The sequence below is a fragment of the Amblyraja radiata genome, chromosome 18 (genome assembly GCF_010909765.2).
Source record: "Amblyraja radiata isolate CabotCenter1 chromosome 18, sAmbRad1.1.pri, whole genome shotgun sequence".
NCBI classification, from domain to species: domain Eukaryota; kingdom Metazoa; phylum Chordata; class Chondrichthyes; order Rajiformes; family Rajidae; genus Amblyraja; species Amblyraja radiata.
In genome coordinates, this window is record NC_045973.1 from 41480995 (window position 1) to 41497404 (window position 16410).

The 16410-nt window shown below is 39.8% G+C and overlaps 1 protein-coding gene across 1 annotated transcript; it reads right to left on the reverse strand.

Moving 5' to 3' along the window:
• On the reverse strand, positions 1–14769 carry LOC116983448 (CCHC-type zinc finger nucleic acid binding protein). The gene is made up of 5 exons (XM_033037226.1): positions 14684–14769; positions 8570–8701; positions 7048–7110; positions 6774–6972; positions 1–2855 (listed from the first exon to the last, which is right to left on the reverse strand). Exons 2-5 carry the CDS (start codon positions 8691–8693, stop codon positions 2738–2740), a joined length of 504 nt encoding a protein of 167 aa, XP_032893117.1. The 5' UTR covers positions 8694–8701; positions 14684–14769; the 3' UTR covers positions 1–2737.
• Between the last annotated feature and the right edge of the window lie 1641 nt (positions 14770–16410).

Here is a 16410-nt window from a genome sequence, read left to right on the forward strand (position 1 = left end):
TTGCAGTGATAAATCCTTTTAATGTTACTGTTTTGTCAACTATGTTAAGGGAAGCTAACAAGAGCACAGAATGGAAAATTGAATGAACTAGTCCTAGAACTTGTCCGTATGCAATGAAAATATTCAATGTCATTCAAGCAGAGAAATGATTGAAGACTCATGTCAAGTCTCTGCTACAGAAAGCAATACAAATGCAACAAACCCTTTCCGTTAAACTTCTACATGTATGGGAAATAAGGGCACTATGAATGATGCCATTTTCAAATCGTTCCAATGAGTTAATTCGCTATGCCAGTTCCTAATGAAATGTTCAGAATCAACCAATTAATACAATTGTGCCTGTACATTTTATTCTGAACAATTACTAAAATTGGCCAAGAACTCGGCTCTCAAACAGTGAACAAGATATTTAATTACAAGTCAAAATGATACCATTGCTTTGGGCTGAAGTAGCTAGGTATTCAAGTGACTTGCTTTATTTAAACTGCTAACTCAAATGTCAACCAAGCACCACAACCAATCACTTCAGCAGTGCTTCCTAAGCAGGGTCCAGACCAGAGGAGGAACTGCAACAACTATGCTCCAAATAAAGGCCATCCATACAAGAACAGAAGGTTCTGAAGAAACAATATCAAAATAAATAATCCCAGTGTTTTATCCGCACACCAATTTTGAAAGAACAGGCCACTAGGCAAGTAGATTTAGTACTACAAACTGCCATACCAGTGGTACTTAGATTTCACCCACTTGTACTGCAGCCATTAGTTGTACATGTATTCCAGAGATCAAATGACTTGAGCTCAGTTACTAATGCTCAAAGCTGCTCATTTGCGGTCTATTTCCAGTCTACATTCATTTCAAAAAACAGCTGGCCAAACACAAGCTTTTCGACCATGGCATAAGCTGGTCTTTAAATGGTCAGTATGTTCTTAAAGACTATTTACAGCGATTATGGCAATTTTGTATATAAAGACCCCACAATGCAAGATATAGCACCCTAAAAGCACGCCACTACTTTCAAAACAATCTGCCTTTTGCTTGAATCATAAATAAAACAGATGACTGACAGCTTTGCAGAACTACAACTCAAGTGATACCAGTTGAACCCAGCTGTCGAAAGTACTCAAAAAATGCTCCCTGCCAGATCTGTCAACTTAAATGCTCAACCAACTTAAGCACATACTTTTCTTCTATCAACTCAATTCCCCATGTAATTTTTGATGATCTGGAAATAATCTTTAAAAAACCCACAACATTGTCAGCTAATCCAAGAACAGCAGCAACTATTACAATAAATGATAATGGGCAATCACAAATTAGTTTGGAAATATAGCTGAATTACAGGATTACATTTACAAATTTCCATTCTGGGATGGAGACATGGCCAGTACAGATGATACTGGTTTCCTTCTTGGATTAGCTGACTTTGAAATCCCAAATAGATTTTTTCAATTATAAATTGATTAATATTGCAACTCATTGTCAAAAGGTCATCTGGGAAGGAAAACTATCACCTCTGGTCAAAACAATATGCGTTATCTTGTTTCTAAATCTCCCAATTTCTTTAGAGGGCATTAAATACGTTGGTACTTGACAAAAGACAAACCTGTTGCCAAGAAATAAGGTCACCAACTCCAACCAGAACTCTATATCTAGAGTACTCTTTAGATCTAAAAAAAGTCTGGGTCTAAACAAAAATTCAATGTCCGTTAATATTTTCAACCTCTCCACTAATGTACTGTGTATACACATGCCACTTCCAGATGCGTTGCATTTGCATTGTTTTCCTCTATCAAATCTTCAGAATAATTGTACCAGTGATCAAATTAGTTTATGTAAACTAATGAATCTTAGAAAGATCACTCAGACAAGCTTTCCCCTTCCTCCTCCAGCTTTATTGATAGTTTAAATTTAAAATTACATTTCTATAGTTCTAAGACTTCAGTTGCTTTTACCTTGTCTTAAAAAAACCCGATTTCAAGCAAATGATTATCTACAGTAGTCTAATTGTATTATACAAAAATAACATCTTGATTTCTGTGTAAACACATTCATTCAACTGCTGTGTAGATCCAATCCTATTTGCTATGTGTTTCGGTTGTAATTTCATAATGGGTATAATAGATGCTAAACTACATTCAAAATTTTAAACCTCTGCTTGCACATCTGTATCTCAAATACCAACTTCGATTTCAGCTACTGTAAGCTGGTTACTCCTATGCTTTAAACCTGTACTTTTCCCAACCATGGACAGGTTTGCTCGTTTAGTTTTGTTTACTCCCACTTTGTTTACTGTACGTAGGGCCCCGATACAGATGTTGGTTTGTCTGATGAACTGCTCCCAAAGTCAAACAATTCAAAGCCAACATTTCAAGAAATCACATGCGGAAGTTTCAATGCAACTTCCAGGTTTGATTTCCTCACGGAATCACTTCCAGAACCCAAAAAGGGCCTCTGATCTGACTCATCTCTTCCCACTCATTAATCCCTATACACCAGTGGCATGGAAAGGGGGTTCTTTTACAAAGCATTATACATAACACCTCTACCAAACTAAACATAAACATTTGTAGTTAAATGCAGAATGCATTTTTCAACCCCTTTCCTTTCACATTTTTTTGAGTAAAGCTCACTGGCCTGGGACTAGCCTCTATCTGCCAACCATTGGCCAGTGAAGAGGATTCAGAGGAAATAATACAACCATCAATCAGAAAAGGAGGGGGCGACAATGCAAGGTTTAAGCTGTAGCCTCAATCGTGCATTCCCGTGCAAGATGTCCAGCTTCACCACAACGGTAGCAGTTTACTTCACTGGCCTTGCTGCAATTGATAGCGACATGACCAGTTTCACCACACCTGCAAGTTAAACAAGACAATTTCACATTAAGTTTTAAATACTCATTAGGTTTATTACTACACAATAATGAAACTCAATTTCAGTGTGAAAACACCATCCAAACCCTCAGCTTGCAGTTCATCGGTACACATGCTATATGCATATTACATACAGCGTTAACTGGAGATCAGCTTTACCACAACTGCAGAAATTGAAACAATGAGCCATTCCAACACCAAACTAGTATGAAGTCACATCTCCACTCCTTCCTTCTTGAGGCAATATTCTGTACAATAAGTATGCGAGTGAATCCTTGCAAAAGATCGGGTTTTCTTTAATAAAATGTGGCGCTGGTGACCCAGAGAATTGATAGTTATGTGGACATGCTCTATCGAGCCAACTGGTTCTAAACATAAATGCAGACACCCGGATTGTTTCACCGCAATAACGTTGCAGTTTTAGTTCATTTGTCCATCATGTTGCACACTCAGGGATTTCACACGTACTTGTAAAAAGATGCTTGTACAAAATTGTCACTCTGCTTGAAAATAGTGTCCAGTGATAATGAACACAAATTCCACCTACCAGAAATGAGCACGTTTCCAGGATAAGCAGGCCAATGACAAATGTGAGGTAGTTACTTAAATTTTTTCAAACCCTCCCCACCCTAAAAACACTGCCGGAACAATATAACAAATTGAATGTGCCCCGCCTTCTCAATGACATAACAAAGCAGCCAGCACCTAACCCATAATCATCAGTTCAAACTAATGGAAATGTAGGGCATTAAATTATCAATCAACAAGAGCTTTCATTTATATGCAATGCATGATTTTTGGATTAATTTGTAACATCTGCAGAAGTATTCAATTGATATTAAAATGTAAATCCCAATAAAACAAGGCATGATACGAACCACCAAGCAGATATGTGATTGATGACATTTTGATGGCAAGATTAAAGAACATAAAATTTACACTGTGCAAAAAAATGATCATGCATGCACCTTTGAAGAATCTAAAAGGTTTAAAAACGTTCAGATTGAAACAAAATTAAGCTGTGCTAAACAATTTATAAAAAACTGCACACTTTGGAATGTTTGATAAAGCTACAAGGGAGGTTGCAGAGTCTGAAAGAACCCAAAAGCTTCCTGTATTTCAATACCAAAGGGTCAGTTTATGTGTTATATGGTATAAGAACTGAAAGCTTAAAAGATTTTTGTTGCATGAAGGTACTCCACATGAGCTTCAGGGAAGTGTTCAAAAAACCATTATGATTTTTAACTGGCAGAGAACAGATTAAAGATAATTAAAAATAAAATATCAGAGGATCTGATATAGAGTTGAAGAAAACAGCAATAAAAGGCAGATCAAGAAGAAAAAGGCAGACGTTATGGATGAAACATACGCTGCTGGTTACAATAACTACTACAAATGGGAAAGGCTAGATGCATTTATTGAACAGAATTGGGAGAATGGAATTGGTTCAGTAGCAGGAAGTATGCAGACTTTTTGATGGATACGGAAGAAAAACATCAATAGATCATTTACCTGGAACCTACAGCAAACTCCATATGTGGATAATTCTTTATAATCAGAAGGGCATCTTCCACCCTGCACCTTCTCTCCATTAAGCCATGCCGCTATAAGGAATTCACTATCAAGAGATCTCATATTAAGGGCTTGAATCTCTCACTTTTGACCCAGTATAGTTTATTTGAATTTATTGTTTTGCAATAAGTATTTCTGGTTGAATTCACTTTGAGAGATGCACAACTGACTTCTCTATGAAGGTGCACAATGTGCAAAGTCACATTACCGTGCTAGAATATACTGTTGTTAACCAGGATGCCACTGATCAGCAAAATCTACGTACAAATCTAATTGAACAATAACCTACAGGAACATTTTGAAAACTATATACAGCATTCCTAATGAAAACTAAACCAGTAACAGAGAATAATCAGTAAAAACGACTGTCCCAACTGAAACATTCAAGCCCTCCTTGCACATATCTGGTGCCAATGTTCTTCAAGACTTCTTAGACATTGCACCATTTAATGAATGCACAATTATTTTAGCAATAAATTGTAACTTTCATGTTTAACCCATTTTCAAGTCACAAAATTATTTTAATGCTAACAAAATAACATCAAACGACACCCTCATAATCCCCAGCCACCCAACCGTCCCTCTTTCCACACGAGCCAACACCAAATTGAAAATCTTCAAGGATTGCAGGTGTGATACAGACCTCACTCCACATTCAATCCTTGAAGATACTTAATTTGGAAAGCAGAAAATAATTTCCGGCGTACAGGTTTGCACAGCGCAAGACACGAGCGTACGGGTTTACACAGCGCAAGACATGAGCGTACGGGTTTGCATAGTGCAAGACCCGGTCGTACGGGTTAGCATAGTGCACGACCCGAGCGTACGGGTTAGCATAGTGCAAGACCAGAGTTGGGAGACAACCAAGGCGTGGGACAGCACTGGTATTGTCATGGATGTATAAATATCAAGCGACAGCTTTTAATATAATACATTACAAGTTTTGATACCGAAAGATGTGGAAAAATGACAAACACTAGATAAAAAGTTGACAACAGGAAGTTACGTTTTGTTGATGTAAGATTTTTAATATTGGTTACATGAAACACCTAAAATTTAGCTGAGTAACTCATGACAAGAGCTGAGCCAGGTTGATTATTTCCATTTCTTTCCAAGCTCGATACAAAATGCAACATTTAAAGTTCACAGGCTAACAATAGTTATTAAATCACAAATTTCAAATATTTGATATGATTAAATTTAAAGTTCAGCAGATATTTCAGTTACTTATCCATTTTCATTATTGCATTACAAGTGGCCATGTACTGGCATTGCAAATAATACCCAATAATTTTCAAACATAAATGCATGCAGTACTTGTCATTTTATTTGACTCATCAGATGGCTTGAGCAACGGAGCAAGCTGCTGCATACCCAACAACTAAACAGTTTAAATTTCCTACATTATTTGAGGCTGGAACCAAAGTTCTAGCAGGAAACCTAACAAAAAGTTCTTGGTTTTTAATAATTTATTCTCACCTGTTAACAACATTTTTTTTAAAGTAGTCAATTTGTGCTGGCAAGTTACAAGTGGCTGAGCTACACTGGGAAGTTCCCATGATAATATTTGGTCCATTCAATTAGGATAGCATTGTAAGCAACTGCACTAGTCTCAGCAATCCAAGGTCAAGGGGTAGGGTTTTCTAGTGGAGAACAGCAGAGATGGACACTGGCCACCACTCTTGGTTCCAATTACTTCCCAATAATAGCCCCTTACCTTAAGTGCACTTGTGTAGATGTTAGTTCAGCAGCATTGCCTTGATTTTTGGATCAGCCCCATTGTTGAGGCACACATAATGGAAAAGCCAAATGTGCTAAACACAGAAAGGCACACAAGAGATTTTAGCCTAGTAGGAGTGTTCATATTGATATTAGAGGCAGGAGACAAACTAACCCTGGTCCCACCCCAACAAAGTCCTGTTTTGCCCATATTACAAAAATGTTACCCAGTGCATTTGAATTGCTGACATGCCCAGATGCTATTCTAGAATCAGGGCTGACTAAACATGCAATTGGTTACAACCCTTGATTACTCTTCGGAACACTTTACTACATTTACATTGCAAAAATGTTCATGTAGTCAGCCACGAGGACAGAAAATAAACAGTTGCATTGTGATATGGGTTAAATGAAAAAAGCATAAACAGTACTCAATGATTAAATGCAGTGCCATGAGCGTGTTTCACGTGTTACTTTGCAAAAAAAAAAAATCTTTCAACATTGGATCAAATATTGCTAATTTTCAGAATAGGTCATCTATGACTAAACAGAAATTAACAATTGAATATAAAGCACATTCACAAAAAAGATGGGTCCTCTGCTCCATACCTATAGCACTTGACTTTAGTGCAGTCCTTCTGAATATGCCCAAATTCTCCACATGAATAACATTTCTGCTCATCAGCATGATCACAATCACGGGCCAGATGTCCAGGTCTGCCACAGTTGTAGCAGCATTGTTCTCTCTCCTTCTTTGGCTCCTTGCAGTCTTTGGCAATATGGCCACCCTTACCACAGTTGTAGCAGGCTGAAATTCGACAGAGCATAAATTATTGGTAAGAAGTTACTTTACCACATACCATAGAGAAAAAAAAATATTTACCATCTTCCTGGAGTTCACAATCCTTTGCAAGGTGGCCCGATTCACCACAACGGTAGCAGATATCTGTAAATGGTTTAAAATATTTCAGCTCAGTAACAGCTCTGCACAATGCCACATATCTGTAGTAAATTTTGAAAAAAACGGCTCAATTTAATATGCTCTACTATCATAGAATATGCAAAAGTTCAACAAAGAAAATGCTGGAAGTACTCAGCCATTCAGGCAGATATCAATTCATCAGAACACAATGGCCTCTGACACAAAACATTTACCCTTTTCTTGTCTACATGTGATTTTCTCCAGTATATTGTTTTCAATCCAAAAATATCTGAAATAACTTGACACAGAATTTTAGTCAGATCACACTAACAGGCCCTGTAGCCCATCTTGTCCAAGCTGACTAAGAACACCCATCCAAGATATTCCCATTAGCCTGAGCCTGATCCATATACCTCCAAAACCTTTCCTATCCGACCTTAACAAATGTATTTTAAATGTTATTGTACCTACAGATTCCTATCAAATATTTCCACTGATACCTTAAACCCATGCCGTCAAGTTTAATTCCCCAACCCTTCAAAAGAACTGCACTCACCCTAGTTATTCCCTTCATGATTTTATACACCTCTAGTCATTTACACTTCAATCAAGGAATAAAGCCCTAATTTTTGCATCGCGAAAATCGGTATTGTCTGCTCTCAAATGGATCAGGCAGTTTAAATGGCAAGGAAATACTTAAAATGTACAATCTGTGGATCTTCTAAAAAAGTGCACTAAAAGTAGGAAAGTATTAATAGTTGGGAAAATCTGACAGGCCACCAACGTCCAGAGTGTGACAGATTTTTGGAATTTTACTGTATCTAGAAGGGTTTATACATGCTCGCCATAAATCGTTGAATTTTTAAATGTGACCGGAACAGTTATTTTCTGCTAAAGATTTAAAATGATGCCCAAATAGACAGCCAATTTTATACATACTAAAATTTTGGATTAAGCTATGCTCCTAGCTCGACAACCAACTCTAAGATTAACATCTTGGTATCGACCTGAGAATTATAGGCCAGTTTCACTTTTCTCGGGATAAAATATTCCATAAGTGATGGAAATCTAATGCAAGTTAGCCACATGCTTGAAATACCTCCGTTAAGGAAATTAAAATTGTACCCAGTACTCTGGTGTGGTCTCAACCTCCCAGTTACTGCAGCAGAATACCAATTTTATATTTGCAACATCCTGCAATTAATGACAACCCTGCCATTCTAAAGGTACAAGACATCGGTAGAATACCACATGGTGTTCTACTTAGGACATGGCAGCTAAAGTTATCAATTCAAATATACATTTATAATAGCCTGTCTCAACTCAAGATTTTCACCAAAATTAAAAATGAATCAAATACCACCCAGTTACAGGCCAGTTTTTTAAAACTGCTATAAACAAAATTTGTTTTTAAGAATCAGGATACCACTGATTACTTCCCACAATACTCAAGCTTTTTCTCAATCCCTTGTTCCCAGCTTACCTCTTGCAGCAGTGAAGCTTCCTCTTCCCCGGCCACGAGGTCGACCACGCACACCTGCACTACTTGGACACTCGCGAGCCCAATGCCCAATTCGTCCACATTTAAAGCACTCGTTGCTGCTCATGATGAAATCTATTAAGAAATATTATGACATTTATATTGCTTGACGTTAAATGATTGAAACTATACACAATCACAACTTCAAATGACAGCAAGTTGTCTTAAGATAGTCTGCAGTGTATTTCTATTTGGCATTTTATTCCACATCAAGGCCAAGTGTATATTTCAATCTTATTTAAAACTCAAATACCATCCCCAAAACATAGATAAAGAGGAATTCAAAAAAAGTTCACTTCAGTCAGTTTTTTCCCCCCCATTAGGATGATAGCTTGGAGAACAATTAAGGAAATTCAAACATGACACATAGCTACACAAAGCATCCAGTCCAAAAATGGTACTGCTCATGTTCGACCTTTACCTCTTGAACTATTTATAAATGTGTGTATGCAGGAGTCAACAGATCCAAGATAGCACAAATACAGTGAACCTCCAACTATTTGAAAATGTAAATGTTTGGCACCTGCCTCAGTGGGTGATGTTATCTGCACTTCTTGAAATTAGCTGGAAAAAAAGGTGCTGATCCAACAGTCTGGAAGATTGCTAATCTAGCACCAATTACAGATTATACCCTTTTGCAGCATCTTGAATTCAGATATCCACACTGCCGTTGGACTACTTATGAATCATAAAGAGCTAGTGTCTTTCTTGTCCCTTGACATGGTTCCACCTGTGATGTTGCAGTTTTGTTAAATACAAGCTACAATCATAGCCATATTCTGAAGATTTGCATTCCAAGCCAGATTTTTCCCAAAATGGCCACAATGGTACTGTCCAAACAGAAAGTTTAAAAAAAACAAAGCAGGAAGTGGAGGTCAAAGAGCAGTAAGTGAAATTAATAAGGGCAAACAACAATTGGAGTCCAAGTACAGGAAAATGCTAACATTATGGTACTCTACCTGCTTCACAATGTAGTTAAATAAATGACAAATGGAAATGAGTGTGATTTAAGTGCCATTACATAAACATTGCTGCAGATGGACTAAAACTGGATGCTGAGTGTTCATGGTGTTAGACACTGAGGGACAGGTAAAAGGATTTGGGGGGGGGGGGGGGGGGGGGGGGGGGGGGGTGTTAGTAAGATTGACATCAGTGGAGAGAAATAATCTTGGCTTGGTAGTTACAAAGGGCAAAAGACACAGGTAGTTAAATCATAGGCTATATTCCAGGTGCAATCTATTGCAAAGATGCACTACTTTGCAGGTTAATGCACTATCTAAAAAGTACAGCGTAGAGGGCATCAGGAATCTTCTCGGAGGTTACGTGCATACAAAATAATGGGATATAGGAAATAATAATGAGATTGATAACTTAAATTGGCTATAGTACAGAAATAAGATATCCAAAACTTGGTTTTAAATTGACAAGAAAGTGATAAAGATTTGAGTTGGATGCAACATGGAAGGTCCATTCAAAGACAGTGGACAGCCAAGAAGAATTTAGAAAAGCACAAAGAGCAAAAGAATATAATTTTAGGGCAACTTCCAACAGGAAACGTGGTCCATTGGAGAATAATTAAATGGTTTATCCAGTTGTCATAATTAATGTAGGCCCAGGGATTGTAAACATTGAGACAAGGAAATTAGAGAAAAGCACAGTAGACCAAGTAAACTGGTAAGACTGCAAGCACTTATAAAAGACTCAAGGGAAGTGTTGGTCCCATATTTTATTTATTTAGCGAATGCAAAGTCCTTTAGCCAAGCAGTTGCCTCTTGATCTGCTGTATGAAGGGTGACAAGTCCTCCTTTGAGTCTTTGTTGAGGGCATGCTTCAATGATGTGTTGCATTGTTTGCTGCTCTCCACAAGCACACCGTGGGGTTGGGCTAGCTGCCCCATTTGTGAAGGCTGGCCAAGCAGGGGCCATGCCCAGTCCTGAATCTATTCAGCGTCGTCCACTGCTGCCTTGGGAGATTGGTGCCAGGTGGGGTCTGACACCAGATGTTTATTTGGGACGTCCTTGGACTCCCATTCCTTTTTCCAAGCTGATTGGATGGTGAAATCAGCTGGTGGTGGGTTCTTCCAAATTGGTCGTCTAGATGGAAGTCGAGCAGTGGTTGGGTTGAAGATGTCCATGTGAATTGGCAGGTGAGGGGAGTTTTTGGTCTTTTGGAGCATCCTTTGAGTGAGGACTACTCGCCGGATGTGTGGAGGGGCTATGTTGGATAGGACAGGGAGCCAGGGGAGTGGTGTTGAGCGGATTGTTCCTGTGATGATCCTCATTGTTGAGTTCAATTGGGTGTCCACATGGTGTGTGTGGGATGACCTGGACCAAACAGGGGCACAATATTCGGCTGAAGAAAATGCAAGGGCTAGTGTTGAAATGCGCAGTGTGGGGGCTGCGTCCCATACAGATGCACAAATTAATATAGGCAACCCACGTTACAGCCGGTGAGGCTCTCGAAGTTAAGTCTTCGAAAATTCATAAATCATTACCCAAAAATGAAACTAAATGTGCTTTTATGGAATGTGAGAATGAAAGTAAATAAAAATCTTTCAGCTTGCAATTGGCTCTGCATGTGCAGAGGACATTGCTTCATGTTACATAAAATAAGGAATGTTTTCTAGGAGTTCAAGCATCCACCTGCAGCAGTTATTCAGCTTCCCCCATCATTATTTTATGTTATGAACAAATTATTTAAAAAACACTAGAAAATAAGAAGAAACTGAAAGGTGAAAATTACTATTGAGCTTAGCCTAGAGTTTTGAAAAAGACACACACAGATAGCAAACATTAGTTATCCTCAAATTCTAGCTTTCAAAACTGTTCCGATGAGTTTGAGGTTAGTGGCCATTGAATAAAGAAAATAGGGCATGTTAGCCATGGATTTTGTGGAGAAATATTGGTATCTGCAATGACTGAACACACTGAAAATAATAGGATGACACAGAATCAAGATAGACCAAAACGTAGGAGAAAAATGCATCAATTAAGTTAGCAAATGGCACACTGAGTTTACTGCAAATAAGTTGGACTTTAGAAATTGGGAAGTTTTGTTCCAATAGTACAGGTGTTGGCAAGGCTACAGCATAAGTATTAGACACTGATTTTGGCCCTCACCCGGGAAAGGATGATATTGGAAGCAGTCCAAAGGAAATTCCCTGGGACGAAAGGACAGTTCTATCACGAGAAGCCAAAAGGGTTGGATAGTATTTGTTGGGAGTTTAGAACAATGAAGGGTGAACTTGTTGAATTAAAGGTCCTAAGGATAGAATTTGAGATGTTTTTGTCAATGTGAAAAGATGTGACAGGACTTCAAAGGGCCAATCTTTTAAAACGGAAGTACGTAGAAATTTCTGAGCGAATATATCGTAACAAATTCTGCACTTCAGATATGTATGAAGGCAATCTCATTAAAAAATCTTAAAGGGGAGGTGGAACAGTTTTGTGGACTCGGGTTAACTAACATTTTGTTCAAAATTTAAATCCAGTACTCAAAATCTAAAAATGATTGAGATGGCCATATTGTGGTCAGAAGAAGCAGATCTGCTTGCAACCAACACTGTAAAAAGACAAGGGAAAATATATGGAGACACGGAAAAATTAAATTGTGGTCATAAGCTTTATTATTGCAATTAGCACAGTACTCCTGTTACGAAACATCACTATTCTTTATCTTTAACCCTTATAACACTATCTAGCGTTTAATTCTGATATCACGCTGACAAAAAGTCAAGATACATTGAAGGATATGGTTTATTCAGTTTCATACATTCTTTAATTGTGTCTTCTACTCAATTCTACCAGATCTCTTCTACCAACTTTTGATTTCTCTAATCTTGAATACTACAAGTTACACCAGTTGTTGTTTTTTTATCTGCTAAACTGCAAATGTAAAACTAAAGATTTAGAATTTAATGCCTGAAGCTTAATTCCAGCCATGTAATTCAGGCTTTTGAAAATAAGACTTGTTCATTTTTACTTTCGAGACTTTCAAACAGATATTAATAACTTTCATATTATTTGTGTGATATTATGTTGTGTATTCTTGTCTCAAAAAATATATTTCAAAGCTAAGATAACCCAAGGGTTGATAGTCCCAACTATAATGGCCAGAGCTAAAGTTGCAAGAAAACCTGGGTGTAAATGAAAAATGTCAAGCAAATTATAAGGCAAATACACCCTGACTGCAAAAATGCTTGCACAGATGTTAATATATATCAACATTAACTAGTTAGCTATGAAGATCACAACATGTTTCAATTATGCCTTGGTTCTGTTTAACGGATAAAACAGTTCAAGCAAACCAACTTGCATTCAATTAGAGATTTACAAGGTGGCAGCGTGTTTCAATGCTACACTGAAATAAATGAAACCCGGCGGGCCAAGACAGAAAGCAAAGCAGAGGAAAGAAACATGATAGGACAACACAGGAAGCAAAGCAGAGGATAACAAAATTCAAACCAAGAAACTCAATACTGTAGGCTAAATGTAAAATGCAAGCAAACCCAAAGATAAAATTTGGATACCTATTAAATATCCAATTCTTGGATGCAGAATAGATGATTTAAAATAAAATATAAACGTTGGAGAAAAGTGCTTTTCTATATTATATTAAAGAAACTAGAGAGGAAAGGGTGCTTGTGTGTCCGTGTTAGCCGAATCACCGCATACAATCCAAAGTACGTCACCTTAGGGGAAAAATAGACATAAACACATGTACAAGTGTCCAAAAATAATTTCCTAGTGAAGCCAAATTAGAGCATTTCCTATATGTGGAATGTATTGTTGGGATGGAGAATTATCTCCAAGAATTTTTAAATTACATCTCAAAGATTATTTTCTGAATCACTGAAAAGGGCTCAATTATTAATAGCACCAGTGATCATCAAGACAGAAAAGAAAAAAAACAGGGAGAAAGAGCAACTTGACGGTGGCACAGTAGACCAAAATTTATTTTTTGGATATTATTTCAAATCAGGGCGATTTTATACATCACTGACAGCCTCCCAGCATCATAACACGCATGGATTATATTAACCCCACCTCTTATTCCAGCACATAAATGACATTTTTCACAAATAAAAGTGAAACGAAAAATAAGACTACAATGAAATTGGCAGTTGTCTTCAGGCTGACGAGAAACCTGCTCATCATTTGAAACCACATTACAATTCACAAGTCAATAGTTACAATTATAAACGAGGGTTCCACCAGACCCCTGCTAGGTATAGGTTTAAATTTTAAATCTACCAGAAACCGTAGTCGTGACACTCTCCACGTGGGATATTGCAAGCCCCAGTCACTTTCCCGCCAAAGCCAGGTTAAGTAAAATTTCAGGTTAAAAAAATTAATTTTAAGAAACGTCTGATCATATCACTTAACGCTCTGAATCTCTCTATTAATTTCACTTTTACACTTTAGCTTGTGTGTGAATAAAACTCTGCTGTAGCCAACACGGGCCTAGCCGACTGGCCTCAGCCGCGGAATTTCCAAAGGCTGTGGTCCGTCACAAAGCAATGGCGGCAGGAAAACCATCACGGTGAGCAGTGGTGTGGCCCATCTCACGTGTGCGGGTGAACCAGTGCTGGAGCAGCAAGGGCGGGCAGATTCCACAGGTACCCCCCCTCCCCCCGGCCCCGCCACCAGCCACGACACGCTGCCACACGCACTTGGAGCCTAACATGGCGGCGGGGCCTCTGCTCGAAAGGCGTTGCGTTAATACGCAGCAGGCAAGTCATCGGGCCGACGCTGGGGACGGGCGGCGAGGATGAGAGGAACCAGGCCCGGGCTACGCTGGGCCCACAGCCTGACGCACAGGCCGCAATGCGCCGAAAGAAATCAATTTGTGTCCCTCAGCACTTCTTCGGCGTTCAACCCCCGGGAGAGGGAGGGAGGGAGGGAGAGGGTCGCCCTCCGTTAACGGTGAAGGCAAGGGAGGGGAACCGAGCCCGACCGCCCAACCGCGCCCGCCCGCCCGCCCGCGCCCACCACCCGACGGCTGTTTCCCCAGGCCCTCGGTGCCGGGGCCGGAGCGGCGGCCGCGCCCTGTCCTTACCGCCCGCCGCCTTCGCGCCGACTCCCTGCCCGTCCGCTCGCTCCCTCCACTCACGCGGTCCGACCCACGGCACCGCCCTCCGCGCACGCGCCGGTGCACACCAATCAGCTCGGCCCCAATCCCAGCCGCCACCTTGCTGATTGGACAGCCCCCACGACACTCACCCGCGGCTGGTCCCGCCTTCCGCCCTGCGCGACCAATCACGGGCCTACTCCTGGCGCTTGCGCACTAGCGTGCTTTGGCCTGCCGTCAAATTCCTTTAAGGTGAGTTTCAGTTCTCCCTGTTTGCGCCTTTCATAAGTTGGCTTGTCAGGTTTCATATTTAAGCAAGTAATACAACACTATTCATTAGAACTAATTCCTTTTGCACCAGCAACAAATCTATCTATTTTAAAATTGAATATAATTACACTAGTTTAGTTTATTGTCACTTGTACCGAGGTACAGTGAAAAGCTTTGTTGCCTGCTAACCATGCTGGTTATGATTTCAGCATGGTACTTCTTGGAGGTTGTAAGTCCAATTGGGTTAGGTTGGGGGAAGAATGAGCCAGATTTTCTCCCCTCATTCAACTACGGCTCTTTAATTTGTCAATGTGGAACAATATCACTAACTTCAGTCTGAACAAGGGTCTCAACCCGAAACGTCACCCTTTCCTTCCCTCCAGCTATCTTCAATAGCTCTGATTTTCATCCTGCACTCAAATTTACTTGGACCATCTCCGACACCTCCCTCCCGTTTCTTGATCTCACCGTCTCCATCATAGGTAATAGACCACTGACTGATGCCTATTACAAACCCATTGACTATCTCAACTACACTTCTTCCCACCCTGCTTCCAGCAAAGACTCTATCCTACTCCCAATTCCTCCGTCTATGCCGCATCTGTGCCCAGAATGAGGTGTTCCATACTATGACATCCAAGATATCCTCATTCTTTAGGGAACGGGGGTTCCCTTCTCATATCATAAATGAGGCCCTCACTCAAGTCAAGTCAAGAGAGTTTATTGTCATGTGTCCCAGATAGGACAATGAAAATCTTGCTTGCTGCAGCACAACAGAGTATTGTAAGCATAAATACAGAAAAGTTCAGTGTGTCAATATAGCATAGACCATATATATGCACACATAAATAAACAGATAAAGTGCAATAGGCTGTTATAGTTCAGAGTTTGTTTGATGGCGAGTTTAATAGCCTGATGGCTGTGGGGAAGAAGCTGTTCCTGAACCTGGATGTACCAGATTTCAGGCTCCTGTACCTTCTACCTGATGGCAGCGGAGAGATGAGTGTGTGGCCAGGATGGTGTGGATCCTTGATGATGTTGGCAGCCTTTTTAAGGCAGCGACTGCGATAGATCCCTTCGATGGTGGGGTGGTCAGAGCCGATGATGGACTGGGCAGTGATCATAACTTTCTGTATTCTTTCCGCTCCTGGACGCTTAAGTTGCCGAACCAAGCCACGATGCAACCAATCAGTATGCTCTCTACTGTGCACCTCTTTGACATACCGACTCTCCGTAATATTATCAGGAAGTAGAGGCGCTGATGTGCTTTCTTTATAATTGCATCAGTGTGCTGGGACGAGAAAAGATCTTCGGAAATATGCATGCCCAGGAATTTGACGTTCTTGACCCATCCCGTTGATATAAGCGGGATTGTGGGACCCTATCCTACCCCTTGCAAAGTCCACAATCAGTTCCTTGGTTTTGCTGGTGTTGATAGCCAGGTT